Consider the following 15918-nt stretch of genomic DNA (forward strand, 5'->3'; position numbering starts at 1 on the left):
ACGGATTCGATTGGACTACTAACAAGTTAAAAATGTGTTCAAATTAGCACAATTTTACCGATAAGTCATACTAATGTGCTTTGATTGAAGTGTGATTCGAGGTGAGAATATTACTAACATGTTAACTGATTCGATTGGACTACTAACAAGTTAAAAATGTGCTCAAACTAACGCGATTTCACGGATAAGTCTCTATATTGGCTAAAGATGGGCCTGTTTGTTCTACTTTAATTGAGCTTCAATGTTTTGGTCAATTGGGAAAAATTAATTCTTATCGTGTATAGATTATTTGGGCCTTAAATTTCAAATTAATGTGAAATATTAAAGTGGAACATAAGGAACAATTTATCAATTGCTCATTTTTATTTGAGGCTTGAATCATTTATAATTTTTATTTATTTATTTATTTTTTAAACACATAATCCCGTTACCCATATGCTCTGGCTACCTGCTTGAGAAGTCCATTTGAATTTAATTTTGCAATTTAATAAACTGATTTTTTTATTTAGATAAATGTATCATTGTCTAGGCAAATTAGTTAATAAAAAAATTTAACTTCATTTATATATTGAATATACTCTTGTATTTTTATTTCTTATTAATTATTTTTTAATTTTTAATTTTAGATTACTTATTCTTATATTTTAAAATATAAACTATCACAACCATATTCATTTTATTTTCCGTAAATACAATTCTCGGGTCCTTTAGCACAAGATACTCACTAGTAAATCTACATATGACAATGGTAATTTTTCCGTCAACAAGTATTTTACGTACTCTTAATAAATTCGTCAAAATACAAAAATTGAGCGAAAAACCATACTATATATTACAACGGTTGTTATTTTTCAATATAGAAAAACAAATCTTGGACGCCACCAATTAATTCAAAACACAATAAAAGTTTCATAAAAAAAACATGATCATGCTGGTGCAATTGAAACTCTATCAACCTCTATTACATATTCAAGTGCAGCAAAAGGAGGAATTTGCAGTCCTTCACCTAAATCTGCACCTTCTTCCCCAAACCCCAATGTAGATGGTATGATCACTCTCCTTTTCCCACCTGCCTTCATACTGCCCAATACATACTCTATACCTTCACATATTCCCTTGCTGTAAGGCCTTGATCCCATCACAAGTGCAAGTGGCTTCTTCTTCTCACCTTCAAATGTGTTAACAAACACTTCTCCACTGCCTTGCACACTCCCTTTCACATTCATCACCACCAACTCCCCTGGCCTTGGAGACGCGCCTCCTCCTACCCTCAGCTCATAATACCTGATCAAAGTAAATTTCTTGAAGAAGAGTTGTGAACTAATTAAAAGAGAGATTGTGTGATGCTGGAGGCAACATACCTTATGCCATTGGGCAACACTACCTCTTCTTCCTTCTCAACATCTCTGAGAATCACAGCAATTATAATTGTGTTTAGCATTGTGTTTAGCCAGGTGCCGCCCAGCAACTACTTTAAGTTCGTTCTCACTTTACAAAAATGACTAAAACTAAGAGGGTGTTTGTAAAAAAGCTTCAAATTAGTTCATGAGTCGGGCATGATAAAGCAAACAACAAAAACCATCTGCACAGCAATAATCCGCCAACATATAAGCGTATATTTCTGTAATCAATTCATGAAGATACCTTGTGTTTGCTTCTTGTTGTGAAACTTCAAATCGAGTCTTGATTTGCTCAGAAACAACACCAAAAGCAAGAAAACCAACCCAAGCCAGACCAGCACCGATGCCAAACCGCCTAGTTAACGTGGAAGCAATCCAATCAGTGGACTCTACACTTGTTTTGGCGGCAGCCCTGCTAGGCCTTTCTTCCAACACCTTAGCAGCGGCCGGTGGCGGTAGCTCTGCACTGAGCTTTTGAGTTGGGGTGGTGGTTTGTGGCTGTGAAGGTTGATTTGGTGGCTGGGGAGATGGGGTTTGTGAAGATGAGAAGTAGTTACTTCTTGTGATGGAGTGAGATAGAGATGGTGGTGATACAAAGAAGGATGCCATTTCCTTCACATACACAAATTATTGGTTCAAAAACAGTTTGGGGTATGGGATTGAGTATAGATATTTATAGTATCTGTTTGAGCTAATGGCCCTACCTTATCTTTACATGTGATGATTGATGATCTCTTTTTATGCAGTTTTAAGGCTCCATTTGGGTCCGGGAGATGGAGAAAGAAAAATCAGACTAATATTTTTCAAGAATTTCTGATAAATCAAATGACTAAACACAATTATGTACATGTACGTGCAGTTTCCAGACATCACAACCGTCAATCTAAAAATTATCCACCAAGCTAGGAAAGGAAGAAGACTGGAGAAAATACCCAAATGACATTAATAACGAACAGTCATTCGTATCATATCGACATTCTAAAAGATCACAAGAGCACCGCAGCAAGTTTTCTACTTCTGGACAATCTTGTTTCAGGAAAATTCAAAGAAAAGAGACACAGCACATTAGTTGACAATGTTACATGTTGTTTGAAGACCATGTTGTTCAACTAAGGTCCATGTAAGACTCGACCAAAGTAAAAAAGATAAAACATGAATTACAATAAAAAATCCAATCAGATAAAATCATAAGACTAAGCTCCCTTGCTAGAAAATGTATATATTTGACGCCTTGGAACATTCAATTTAGGCTAACCACCAACAAAATGGACTGGCGGTTAAGCATCTAATTTTTCACTTAACTGTCATGAGTTCAAGCTTTACTGAAGACGTAGATCTTCGTTGCAATGGTTGCTCATAATGCTTAGTCCAGTGAATATTTGATTTGATTTGCTAGTATATTGGTGGAACTATAGCAATTAAGCTCAAGTTGAGTAATGCCTCTACAAACTTTGGCAAAAGGAACACTCCGTGGCAATTAGGTCCCGCCAGTTACACAACGACTTCATGCTGACCTAACCTTTTAACCATAAAAAACAAAAATCAATTTAAGCTACCAAATATGGGTTCTCTTTGCCTCCCACTAGAACACTTTTACTTCAATGAGAAACAAAGATATCAAACACTAATTACAACAAATTCATTTGAATGTACAAACAGCTGCACAATTTAGTGGGAGGTGTCTAGTGGCAAATGACAAAGCCAAGAATAAAACAAAAAGAAACACTTCCAAGAAACAAGAATGAGAAAAGGAATTTCTGCTCAACTCAAATGCGTTCTATGTGTTTGTCAAGATCTTTTCCAACTCTCTTTCAACACTGGATCAAAGCAATGCTTCATGTGCCTCACCTTGAGGCATTTCAATCAGGAAAAAAGATGCTCGCTTCCTCACTAGCTTTTGCGGTCGCTCGGGTCTTCTAAGTTCACAGAAGACTGACCTTTTTCATTTCTCTTGCCTGGTCTTGGGACTTGGGAACTGGTGATCGGCTTCTGAAGCGGTTTCAGGGCAGCCATAATTTCAGCAAACGACGGCCGTAAGTTTGGATCTCTATGGTATAAAGAGGAAGACGTTAATGGCTTCATTAGATAAACATTATGCAGTTATAAACATGAAATTTCTTGTGTGCTTTGTAATCTTTTCAGATGAAATCGCTTTCATGTAAGCATGTTTTCAAGAGAACTAATTGTATTACAATCAGAAACAGACGAGTGTTTCTCAGACACACGAATTCCGCCGCTCTTTTTCCTTATTTTGCTCGACAGGCAACAACGTAACATTTTACTATAAAAAACAAAATTTCAGATTGTCACAATAATATGACTGAAAACATGAATGAGTCCAGTCTCACTGTACTATATTCAGGTGCATATAGAGACTGGACATGCAACTTCATGCAGATTATAATTTTATATTGCCACATAGTATGCAACCAACCAGGTTATACACATAAGATCAGATGTTGAAATTCAAAAGTTACGTGTCAGTTATACAAGTTTCAGATATGAGAATGACCAACATTTATTACAAGATGAAACAATCAGGAAACATGATTATGAAACATGGAAGGGAAAATGATGTTGAAGTAATTGAACTCACGTTTGCCAGCATTTCCTGATGATATCTGCAACAACAGGATCCATGTCTTCCGGTATGTCAAGACGACGATGCTGAAACCCAACGGCACCGACAACTTGCATCGGGTTCATTCCTCCCCAAGGTTGCCGCAAAGTGCAAAGCTCCCACAGTATGACGCCAAAGCTATAAACATCACATCTGCATTTGATCAACAATTACAAAATTATAGAGTTAACAAAAGTTAATACATTACTTTTACGACTTTTTTGAGTGTTTACAATTGTATTCTAGCTGATTCAAGACTAATAAGAGCACTACATACTTCTCGTTGGATGGCTCGTTTCTCAGAACTTCTGGTGCCATCCACTCTGCCTGAGAATGAAGGAACCGAAGAGCATCAGTAATGCTATTTCTCAACATTATTAATAATGAAGAATCAATAAATATCTAATGCTTCCACTTAAGTCAGCAAAGTACATGCACTTGGATAGATCATCTGAGTGCTGAGCATCATCTTATCACATTGTCACAACCAAAAAGGTGCAAAGCTAATTTCTCATATTGCATCATAGAATGCCCGCCAGCCGGAAAGCACACTTTTTGTCATCGAGCACAGTTAACATATTGCTATGAAAAGACAATGTGAAGTCAAACTAGTGAATCTGCTCCAAATACTGAAATTAAGGACATTATACTACAAGATAAGATATTTGATTGTATATTAATTAACTGATGTCTAAGACACTCTAAAACTAGCTGCCGTTTCATCAATATTTTAGCTTCACAAACCAAATGTCAACCTAAACGATCGTATTCTTTTCATTCAACTCACAGACAACCACAGACCTCACAGATTTGAACATATGCTGGAGGTAAGATGCAAAGAAGCAGAGCTGGTCCTTTTCCTACAACGGATATAGGCATAGTAAATTCGTATATTTATGTGTGAACCATAGATCACAGCAAACCACCTTTTCCGAAGGCGAAACTTGGCAATCAAACATCTCCAAAGGCTTGAGAGTAATAGGACCAACAGCAATTGAGCTATCTTCTACAAAATGGCTGATAATACAATGACGCAACAAAAATTAGCTGGTTGCATGATGGATCATCATGCTGTTTGATGAAGGCAAAGGCATCAAAGAAAATAGACAGAACTGAGACAGGGGATGGAGAAAGGAGGAAAAATGCCACAGAAAATGAACACATACTACAATGGAACCATATTAGCAGGAACAGAATGAGGGACAGCAACAAGCCAGTTTATTGAGAGAATCTAACATCTAGTGCATTAAGCTGATGATAACAAAGAATGGCAAAGTATATACTCAAGAACAGAAATTAAGTTCTGATACAAAAGGGGAAAATAAGCAAAGGTTTACTTAGTGCAGCATCACAGAGATGATGACCACAATAAAAATGCAAAACCAGCTTACCGTCCCAGCGGTAGACCTTGAGGAAAGAAATGTGCTGTGTTTCATTCTTGATAATCCAAAATCGCACACCTGATATGCAAAGTAATAGATGATGCATTGTGATTAAATATAATAGTGGTAACATCATATTTCTAAGTCATTTAAATATCACCTTGACAACCCAGTTCTTATCCACAAGAAGGTTTGGGGACTTCAAATCCCGGTGAACTATAACTGGAGTGCAATTATGCAAATAATTCATCCCTCGAGCCTGTAATGTTAAGTATATTGATTAGCACCAGGAATTCACCCTAAATTAGAAGTCAACAAAAGACAATGATAGAAAGCTAAGTAGCATACTGCGTCAAGAGCCATCCTCAACCGTCTTCGTTCATCAAGTTGATTGTTAGGGCGATGAATTAATCTGTACAAACTACCTCTGGAAATACAATGTATTCGTCAATAACAACCAAATTGTAACAGTTATGCAACTCATGTAATAAATAAAATGAGGAAATTTTATAGAAACCAATTCCACTAAATGAAATCTGTAGAAACGTGCAAGCTAAGCACTAGAAGAACAGGAAGATCCCCTTGAAATTAGCTATCCATGAAAACTGGTGTTAATAACATAGTAAACAATGCTGAGCAGGATCCAAATAAGGGTACACCTATCTTAAATTAATCCAAATTCTACATCTTCATAGGTCTCTTTATTCAGACAAGTTCTAGAAATTATATTAAACATGCAATATATTTCCTTACAAAATGTCAAACGAAGAAAAGATGAAGTTCCTGTTCCAATTATTAATTATCTAAAAGAAGTTGTAACACTTAATGCCAAGTGTCTTTTTCAATCCCATGCTTTTGCCGCAGTCAAATTTGACTCAAGAACTGTCATGGTTAAATGTATCAAATTCTCTTTGAATCAAATATAATTTGCCAAAGTTTCGGAATGTTAGCAGGCACTTAACAAAGCATAACCTAGAAGAGGCATATGAACAGAACAGGCAGTGGCTAAAAGTTAATAAATCTCCAGAAGATGCAAATTATGAAAGAACATGGATCAAAGATTCAGGAAATTGGAAGAATAATACCATACCTAGGAAGAAATTCTGTAACAATAGAAAGATTTGGAGGACGAGTTATAGCTCCCATGAAGAGAACTACATTTGGATGTCTGACTCTTTTCATGATTCGGACCTTGAAAAACATACAAGTAAACCTATCCATGTCAGATCATCAATAGCATGTCAAATTAAATGCAAAAATTTCAAAATGAGTAGCTGTAAGTGAAGGAAACGAAACAATTGAGACTGTTTCATGGGAGTATGTAAAAGGTAAATACAAAACATAAAGATGCTCAAATTTCTAGCTAATCATTTGAAAAAATGGCTCATCAAAGGTCCCAAAATAATGGATTGACTTGAACTTCATGGCTGTGTTTGTTTTCATTTTAAAAAAGTTTTGGCAATTCTCAAAGTTGGGTGTGAATAAGACGGAAAGAGGTTGCTGAAAATCATGTTCGGGAATGTGATGGATGCTTGGTTTCGAGATTTGGATAGAAGGGGTAAAGTTGAATGATGAGTTTGATTGTGAATTTTAGAGGGATAAAAGCTATTGTAGATGTCATATCACGTCCAGTTAAGACATTTTTATGTTTTTGAATTAATATTATATTCAACTCAGACACAAGGACTACATATGTGTGTATATATACAGAGAGGTAATGACTAGGAGCAAGGTAGGAGTAAAATGAGCAAGATTTTTTTCCCTAATTTTGCATAAACCAAAACTAAGCCAAATCATCCCAATCGAACATATCACAATTTTTCAGTCAATTGGGAATCAAGTAGAAAAGATATCCAAACACGATGGAATCATCCTGAAGCCAGATTTCCTACCACCTACTTGTCAATAAATACATATACTTGAATGCGGTACACTAGATTATGCGCAAGATCTGGCTCCAAATGCTAGAAAGTGCAGAAGCAATATCAGGAAAAAGAGTGATCGTACCTCACTCTTGAATTCCTCAAGAGATTCACCCGTTATATCTTGGTCAAGAAACTTCTTGACAGCAACTTCCTAAAAGTGGAACCAAGGTGTAAATACTCTTTGTCAATATCAGCTGCCCAGAAACAAACAGACTTATAAAACATAAATGTAAGACATATAACTGTATCAAACATGATCACACAAAAAATACTTAAACAAGAGGGTGTTGTTAGAAGACTTTCAAGAACGTATACTAAGTTTAAGAAAATACCAGCATGCTGAATCTTAGAACAATTTGACAACTTGAAAGCAGGTCTTTTTTCTAACTGGCTCTATGAATTGCTGAAAAGTCGGAAGGTTTAGTTATTTGCAAACAATGGGCTAAAGACCAATTTATAGTTCAGTCTCTTGTTACACACATAACTCACTCTATTAATGATCTAACCAAGCCATACAAGCAGAAATATTCAAGTCAAGTTTACTTATGCTTTTCACATTGATGCAGAATATGGAGAGCCCCACAAATTTAACAGACTGGAAATGATAAACAATGTATTCCCAAGAGCCTATGAGGCTTGAACGCAAGAAGGTCAAACAAAACAAAGTTTCAAGCAACCAACCTAAATGGCCCACTGCTCGCTGAAACCAAATTAGCTAACCACAAAGTACCCCCAACCCAATTAAAAAAATTACGAGGTTTAGAGGGAAAAAAGAAAGAGTCCTTTCTTGAATCCTAAATATTTCTGATTTTTCTGTATCAGGCTGAATTCAAAATAGAGATTTGAGAGACTTCTATAAGCATTTCAATTTGTGAAATCATGAAAGTCATGAAAGGGTCTCTATCTTTATCTCCCACAGAAAATGGGAGCAGAAAACCTGGGGTAAATAATTTAATTTAACCTGTCTTAAATGTCTACATATTACAAAAATAAACAGAAACTAGTAACCACAAGCTTTCAGAAACTCACAGTTCCATGCCAGTCTCCACGATATACCTCACCATAAGATCCTGCATAAAAGTGAATTCAACAATGAAAGCAAAAACATTTGTGGTCTGAACTAAGATCAAGTACTTGTTAGAAATAAGTACAATAGCAGAATATAGTGCAGGATTAGTACCAAGCCCAATACGCTCACCCAAGGTGATATCCTCCCACGGGATTTCACAATCTGCTACGTCATCAATTGTTACATCAGATTTTGAACTTTCATTCCCAGTTGACCTATCCGATATTCTTTCACCTTCGGAAATGGCTCCTGGACCCTCATGTTCTCGATCACCACTTCCTCGTTGTTCATACACTATGGCATCAGCATCCCCATCACTTCTTACACACACTGCCGGACTGAAAATAGCACCAGGAGAATCTGGTGAATGAGTAGCAGATTCCAAGGCCTCATACTGCTTAGTAACAGCTGCAGTCGTTGCTACAACAGCTGCAGCTGTTGCTGTGGCAGCTGCTGCCACAGGAAGTTGGAGTTTGGGATCACTGTTTGCTTTTGCAACCGCGACTACCATTGAAGAGGCAACAACAGCTGCAGCTGCTGCTGCTGCTGCAGCAACCGGAACATTTTTTTTGTATTTTGCAGGAGCTATTTCAGAATCTGAAGAAACATCACGTTCAGTAACTTCCTTTAGATCCAAGTGATGCTGTGGGTGCTTATCCACATTGCCCCTAGAATGAAAACCATGCTGAGGCAGCGGGGGGAGAAAAACTCGGTCAAGGTTATGGCCTTTTGCTTTATCATAACCTTTCTTTTCTTTTTCTTGTGTTGGGAGCTTGAGATCTGCCGGTGGCATATCTAACTGCTCCGAGTACATTTCACTGAACAAGTTTGGAGGTGCAACAACACCACTTTCCAGTAAAACATCATGAAGCTTCTGAGCTAAATGAGGATTTTCTTTGGCAGCATCCATCATGTATTGTGAAACGTCCTTCACTTTCATTCTTCGAACAGCTGGGGAGCTAACACCCTCTGTCCAGGAAGGAGATCTTGCATGCATGTAAGGATGATTAGGCCTGCTGGAGATTTCCAGTGCTGGCTCTTTCTTCACATCCCAAGGATGCCTTGAACTATTGACATATTGTTTAGATCCTCCCTGAGCTTTCATCGGCTGCTGTACTACCGAACCTGAAGACAAATGCTCTCCTCTATCGAGTGATTCCTTTCCAAGAGTAATACTCTCCCTGAATTTGGATCTCTTGTCTGCTGTGACGACCTCTGATGTATCTTCCAATGAACTAGCTTCCCCACCACTGGATGAAGTCATATGAGAAGGGAGAGCATCTATAGGTGCAGCAGTAGTAGATAGAAAGGAATCTTCATAATCTATATGGGAGCCTGCTGCATCAGATGGAATGAGCGTACCAGGGTCTGCCATCAGATCAACAATGTATTCCCTGGACCAAATTATCCACTTTTCATAAAAATAATCTAGGAAAACAATTATAGTTTTAAGAATCACTTATCAAAATCGTGATATTTAATGGAATCCAATTTGCAATTTAAACAGTGCATATACTAGAACTTCCCATCACAATTCTTAAACAAGCATCAAGGTCAAAAACCTTGAAAAAGAATTAGCAAGAATTAATATAAAGATTTTCAAAAAATCAGCAAACAAGTTGTGGCCACATTTAGCACCCTTGCTGCTACTTGGAGACAAGAGATGCATCTTCTGTTGAAACCTCAAGAAATTCAGAATTTATTGCCTTTGTTCATTTAATACACTTAAAGATATAACATGGGATATAAAATCAAGAAGTCCATATTGAACTGCTAAAGTCTGACAAAAATCAAAAGAACAAGTGGCGGAACACCAGAGGGGAAAACAGTCACGATCAGCTACCAATTTAGAAAGATAGCATGAGGATAGGCCAACTAAACAGCAGTTACCTTCCTCCATCAATTTTGACAAAGTTCATTGCCACGTCATCAGAACCAGTAAACTGCTGTCCTTTCACCAAGCGGCAAGGGATGCCCAAACTATCAGCCAAAACCTGAATAGACAGAAGGTTGAATTAAAGTTGCACTTATCTGTCAATGCTCAATGGATGTATTCGTTGCAGGCCATTGAATGACTGTCACATGCTCATTACCATAGAATAATAGAGGATAAGGGACCTGTAAACTTGACAGTCTGGGCTATGTGAGAGCTGAGGTATCTGATACAAATTATACATTCCTTACAATATAAATCATAAAGCTGCTATAGAACATTGACATCCATATATGTTGCATGCAGCATCCTCGCTGAAATGCTAAACCCACATACCAAGGAAGCTTATAATATTTAACTAATAGCAACAACACAGAAACTAGAAAAATGAAAATGAAATGAAGTACAAGTTACACCAACTAACAACATATCATCGAGTTTTATGATTAATTATGAAGCAAATTCCTAAGAAAAATAAATGAGTGAATTTATACATACCTATTCACTCATATAAATATATATGTACATATATATACGCATATATGTATATCTGCATGTAATATCTGTGTGTGTGTGTGTGTGTGTGTGTGTGTGTGTGTGTGTGGTGAGAGAAAATCAATGAAGTAATGGGTAAATGCTCACAGCAGCAACAAGCATGTTATACCTTGAATAGCAACGCCCGATGACGAGCCAGTCCAATTGTCAAAGAACCAAGTGGCAACACCATGCTCCCATGGTTTGCCTTCAGATTACGACTGAGATTTCTCCATGATATCAACATGCGGTCAGGATCACCAACTGGACCCCCCATGTGGTCAGAAACTAAAGTAGCAAGCTTCTGCACCATATTGTGGGTTACAAAATTAACAGAATGTGACCTAAATCTGAAAGCCATCTCTAAGGCTTTCTGTTCAAGGTTCAACAACTTGGTGTCAGCTGCTCTATTGACAAGAATGGCTTCCCAACTGATGTCATCAGATACAGGTGTCCCTTGCAAATCAACTAGGGAAGGCATTCTAGTTGAAGTGGATTCAGTCAAGATGCCATAAAGATCATAGAAACCATCCAGAATCTTGTCATCGTAGCTAAGAGCATCGTAATTCTGTGAAGCATGGATAAATCTAGAATATGAGATATGTTAGAAACGAAGCAAAGAGGATCATGCATTGGGGAAAAGATCTTCTTTGAAGTAAAAAAAATAAATATATGCAGAACAAGGACCATGTAGTATAATGAGTGATCTTGTTAATCAGAAAAAGTTATATAATTGCACTGTCGGGATATACTGATAACATAAAGAAAAAAGATTTTGTGAACAGTGTTACCTGCCACACATCTTCATGTTTCTTACAGTATGGAAAACTATCAAAAAGGGCTGGAGACAGAAGGAGGATACTGTAAACATTTGCAGGATCCTTTATATTTCTAAATAGACATGGATAATTCCCTACTCTTGACTCTTGGTCAGAAGAATCAATACGCTTAGATGTCTTGAATTCAGATAAGATAGTTACTCAGTCCAATTTATGTTCCGCATGGTTTTGAAAGGGAAAAGAAAAGTTGGACAATTGATTTGTGAAGCAGACAACCAAACTAACAAAGTTAATTACATGAGTAAAGAATCTGCAGTACGGCTTTCACTATAAGCAAGTTGGATCAGTAGGGAGGGAATCCTTATGTACAGAGTACCTGGCAACAGAGAGTGGACCATTTTGGGGAAATACTAATTCTAGCCAGTTTATTGTCTTTGCCCCTGAAACAAGCCTCAATGAGCTAAATCTTGCCGATCTTGTCAATAATTTGCTTTCCTATTGTTGTAACATACTAATAGAAAATCTTGAGCTTTATAACTAGCGTGAAATCACTATGACTACCATGAACTACGAGATGAAGTGGAAATAACTGATATATAAACTTTGATCAATAGATGGTTGAGGATAAAAGGGTTTCAATACAAAGGAAGCAAAGAAATTGAATGCTTGATACTCCAATCATATATCACTAACTTTAGTAACTTGAAAGAAGGAAGCATGAGATATGAAGAGGAACCTTTTCCATGTTAATCAGAGCAGCGTATTTTTCTATTCAACAGTCATTCTCATAATTATTTAAGGGCTTGAACAGCTAGATAGCAGGGTCAAAGAGAGCAAGTGATGAACAACCAAGTTAACAACACAGAGAGAGACACAGAATTTTTTCATTCTCAGGCAATCACTAATTACTTTAAAACAAATGAATAAATTGATTATGCTAATTATACAAGGAAAAACAGTTCAGACAATTTTCATGACAAAGTGTATCTTCGGAAAGCACTAAGCAATGAAACTGCAGCAAACTATAACTGACATAAAGGTGTTTGAGCAGGAACAGACAATTCTATACTGGCATATCTTTTAAACGAATAAGAGTTAGAGGTATATCATTGCAAAAAATTATTTTGAGCTCTAAGATGGAGATAATGGGGTCTGCCTCAGAAGTAATATAGGACCTGAACTTCAGCTACTTCAGAGGTCTACGAATTGTTTTCTCACAATCTGATTTTTTTTTTAGGTTTTTCACTAGAAATTAGAATCTTAGAAGTTGTGTTGCAATTTTAGGTGACTATTAAGCAGATTAAGCATCGAATATGAACAAGTGTGTGCCTCTACTTTTCATAATTTAGAGTTTTCACCTAATGTTCACAATCTTTAGTCTGTAGTGGCTTTTCATAAGAGTATCTCCATGATTAAGGTGAGCTAGGGTTAGGTTACATATATGTACTCATTCACTCGTTGTGAAAAGCCAGCTATTATTCATAACCTTGGAGTAATTCACAATTCCATTGAGGCGTCATTTGAGTTTGAAGATGAAGTTCTCTGTTACCACACCAACTGTTTCATATATTTGAACTGGGACTTCAGTATCTATGGCTCTCCTAGTCCCAGTTTTCCACATTGTTCAAAGTTAGTCTGCAAGTATGCTTCTCCACTTAGGAACTCTCAACTTCCTAACCCCCTAGCTATCATGCCTATCCCAGGCGCAAAGTTCATAAACTGATTAAGGAGTAGAATTGATGGCCGTAATACAGTACAAGCACTTAAACCTATCATTCGGTCAGCAATAAAACTACCGGGGCATTGTATTCATGCTAACTCAAAAATGTAACTGCTGTTAATTCTAATTCGTCGAACAGTCACAGAACCATGTACTATGCCAATTATATACAGTGTATTACATGACAATACGTTAGAACAATGCTGCAAAGACAGTTGCAAGAAGCCAAAAAAACAGGATTAGCATTTGGAAAACATGAGTAAAAACCTTACCCAATATCGGTACGCCACAACTTCAGCTGGAGTATTTTCAGGAGGACAAGAGCCTAAACTGATCTGCTTTACAGCTTCAATTTGAACAGCCTCAGGGTCCTCCTTTGCACTCAACTCTAAAGCCAACTGAATTTGATACTCCTCCTCTATATCTTGATCCCTCGAGTTGCTAGACCCCGAATCACGCCTCACTGCATCTACAGCAGTATCCAGGCTACTACTGCCTGCAGAATCAGAAGGTTCCATTCTCTCCCCTCTTGTCACATTAGACGAGGATGGCGGGCTTGGACTATGCCTATTTGTAACAGAATTCAACCATCCCGAAATAGTCGAGAAGGGCTTATGCTCAGACTTAGAGTGTGAAAGCCTTTCAGTTGGTGAACCATCACCCGACCTGTTATTGCCCTTTGATGATGAAGTCGAACCTTCAGAATCTTCAGAGTGGTTGGAGCCTATATGAAGTTTCTTTAGAAAATTTTTCATTTCCTTTCCCCTGAGCTGAAATAGTCAATGCTAAACAAGAAACAACCTGTCCATGAACCTCTCCATTGCCTCAATCCAAGCATGAATCTCAATCACCAAATGACAACGGAGAAAAACAAGAAATGCAAATATCAAGCTCCCGCAACAAACCCTCTTGGTCAGCATCCAAGAAGTTAAACAAAACCCATCATCACCAAGAAAACACCGATTCAAGTTTACCTTCTGCACAGCAATACCTAGAAAACCCAAATGAAAGAAAAACACCTTTCTGACCAACCCTTCTCAGAGCAGACCAAAAACCCAAATCAATAAAATACTACAACAATCATCACACCTCTACTAACCATATACAAGGGAAAAGAACAAGAACACCCACATATGTATATCAGAAACTGAACCTATAACTACATAAAGATTGCTCCTTTCTGATCTTCAGATTAAGATTTCATCAGTAAAAGCTTAGAGAGAGTCAAATGAAGTACATCTTTTACCATCTTGAATTGTGTGAGGATAGAGAAACTAAGAGGGGGGGGGGGGTGCTGAGGGTGGAGATTGAGAGGAACACAGAAATACTAAAATATAGGAGAAAATAGTGCAATTGGTCAGTTTGGAAAAAAGAGCCAAATGCAGCTGCACAGACAGCAAAGACCAGCAAGTGGGAAGTAGAGTAGGACATTCAACAAAAATGACCCACTTGTACAAAATTATAAATCCCTTTTCTTTTTTGCTCTTTTCTGAGAACCAAAACCAACTTCAACTTGTCCTCTCTCTCTCTCTCTCTCTCCCCATCACAACACAACAACTTTTAAATAACAATCAATTCCAAAAGTCTTGTGTTTATCTACAATGCATAAATGTTTATACCCAAAGTAAGTTCTTATGCTGCGTACCAAAATTTGTGTGAACTAACTCAAGATGTTAATGTTATCCGGCTCTTGTTCGAGTGGCAGGGTTGAGGGCCATAATTATTATTCCGTGATTTTGAGTTTTATAAAAAGTATTTCTTTGATTTTATAATAGTTTATTTTTTTATTTTATTTGAATTTTAATTTAAAAGTGTTGAAGTATTTAATTAGTTTGTGATATCTTAAAGCAATGGGTGTTGGCGTCCAATAAAAAAGAATGATTCAGTTCATTTTGTCTCCCCATACTATAAAAACACATATCTACTGTCAAAATATGCAAATACCTCCTAATTTTAAAATTCAGCCTAAGTGGGCAAATATAGCCTTATACTTAATAAAGTAAAATTTTATTTTAGTGGTATTATAATCTATATAGAATCTTGCCCCTGTAAATTTAAAATTGAACAATTATCACATAAAACCATTATTTTTATTTTATATAAATTTAAATAAATAAATAAATTGTTAATATAAAAGTTTAAATAAAGAAAAATATTTGAAATGAAAGAAAAAAAATTCCTCTGTGATCCAATACATCAACTTTTGCTCCATACTTTATTCCACATGAAAAACTATTTTTCTTTTTCTTTTTTTCTGCTCAATTGAACAATATAATAATTTACTTTATATTTTCAGTCTAAAAAAGACAAAAGCATTAGTAACATAGTACATTAAAAAATTAAGTTATTATTTACACTAAATATAATAAAATAAAATACTTTAAATGTGAAGCCTTTAGAAAGGATAATGTTCAAAATAAATTCTTAAAGAAAAAAGACCCGTTATCAATTATTTTGACTTTTCATATAATTCGATTGTTTTTTAATTTCATCCTTAAATATTTTCTTTATTTAAGAATTTAAAATATTTATTAAATTTTCAAAGTAAATTAGGAA

At 36.4% G+C, this 15918-nt stretch overlaps 2 protein-coding genes across 5 annotated transcripts; both read right to left on the reverse strand.

The window, feature by feature from the left end:
- Positions 1–808: 808 nt before the first annotated feature.
- On the reverse strand, positions 809–2054 carry LOC105166621 (peptidyl-prolyl cis-trans isomerase FKBP17-2, chloroplastic). Its single transcript, XM_011086051.3, has 3 exons — positions 1645–2054; positions 1362–1406; positions 809–1284 (listed from the first exon to the last, which is right to left on the reverse strand). The coding sequence occupies exons 1-3, from the start codon at positions 2007–2009 to the stop codon at positions 927–929; spliced, it is 768 nt and encodes a 255-aa protein (XP_011084353.1). The 5' UTR covers positions 2010–2054; the 3' UTR covers positions 809–926.
- An 875-nt stretch (positions 2055–2929) lies between these two features.
- On the reverse strand, positions 2930–14787 carry LOC105166629 (putative serine/threonine-protein kinase SIS8). 4 transcript variants are annotated; one of them, XM_011086072.3, is made up of 13 exons: positions 13635–14775; positions 10994–11431; positions 10287–10390; positions 8526–9790; positions 8357–8397; positions 7410–7478; positions 6493–6593; positions 5751–5829; positions 5563–5661; positions 5412–5480; positions 4298–4347; positions 3997–4173; positions 2930–3447 (listed from the first exon to the last, which is right to left on the reverse strand). In XM_011086072.3, exons 1-13 carry the CDS (start codon positions 14115–14117, stop codon positions 3291–3293), a joined length of 3132 nt encoding a protein of 1043 aa, XP_011084374.2. In that variant the 5' UTR covers positions 14118–14775; the 3' UTR covers positions 2930–3290. The 4 variants fall into 4 exon arrangements, 3 of the variants coding, with proteins under 3 accessions (XP_011084374.2, XP_011084366.2, XP_020552624.2); XM_011086064.3 differs by having other exon boundaries at positions 8508–9790; positions 13635–14771; XM_020696965.2 differs by having other exon boundaries at positions 8508–9790; positions 10994–11450; positions 13635–13775.
- Between the last annotated feature and the right edge of the window lie 1131 nt (positions 14788–15918).

Source organism: Sesamum indicum, linkage group LG1, assembly GCF_026168435.1.
Source record: "Sesamum indicum cultivar Baizhima isolate 11 linkage group LG1, ASM2616843v1, whole genome shotgun sequence".
NCBI classification, from domain to species: Eukaryota; Viridiplantae; Streptophyta; class Magnoliopsida; order Lamiales; family Pedaliaceae; genus Sesamum; species Sesamum indicum.

Bases quoted from the DNA above. Each gene is read 5' to 3' on its own strand.
- LOC105166629 (XM_011086064.3), bottom strand. From the start codon at position 14,117: ATGAAAAATTTTCTAAAGAAACTTCATATAGGCTCCAACCACTCTGAA. The intron at 11,432-13,634 runs GTAAGGTTTTTA...CATGCTTCACAG, and splicing joins TTGTGGCGTACCGATATTGG to AATTACGATGCTCTTAGCTA. The intron at 3,448-3,996 runs GTGAGTTCAATT...TTTATACCATAG, and splicing joins ATCAGGAAATGCTGGCAAAC to AGATCCAAACTTACGGCCGT.
- LOC105166621 (XM_011086051.3), bottom strand. From the start codon at position 2,009: ATGGCATCCTTCTTTGTATCACCACCATCTCTATCTCACTCCATCACA. The intron at 1,407-1,644 runs GTATCTTCATGA...TGTGATTCTCAG, and splicing joins CAACAAGAAGCAAACACAAG to AGATGTTGAGAAGGAAGAAG. The intron at 1,285-1,361 runs GTATGTTGCCTC...TACTTTGATCAG, and splicing joins GTGTTGCCCAATGGCATAAG to GTATTATGAGCTGAGGGTAG.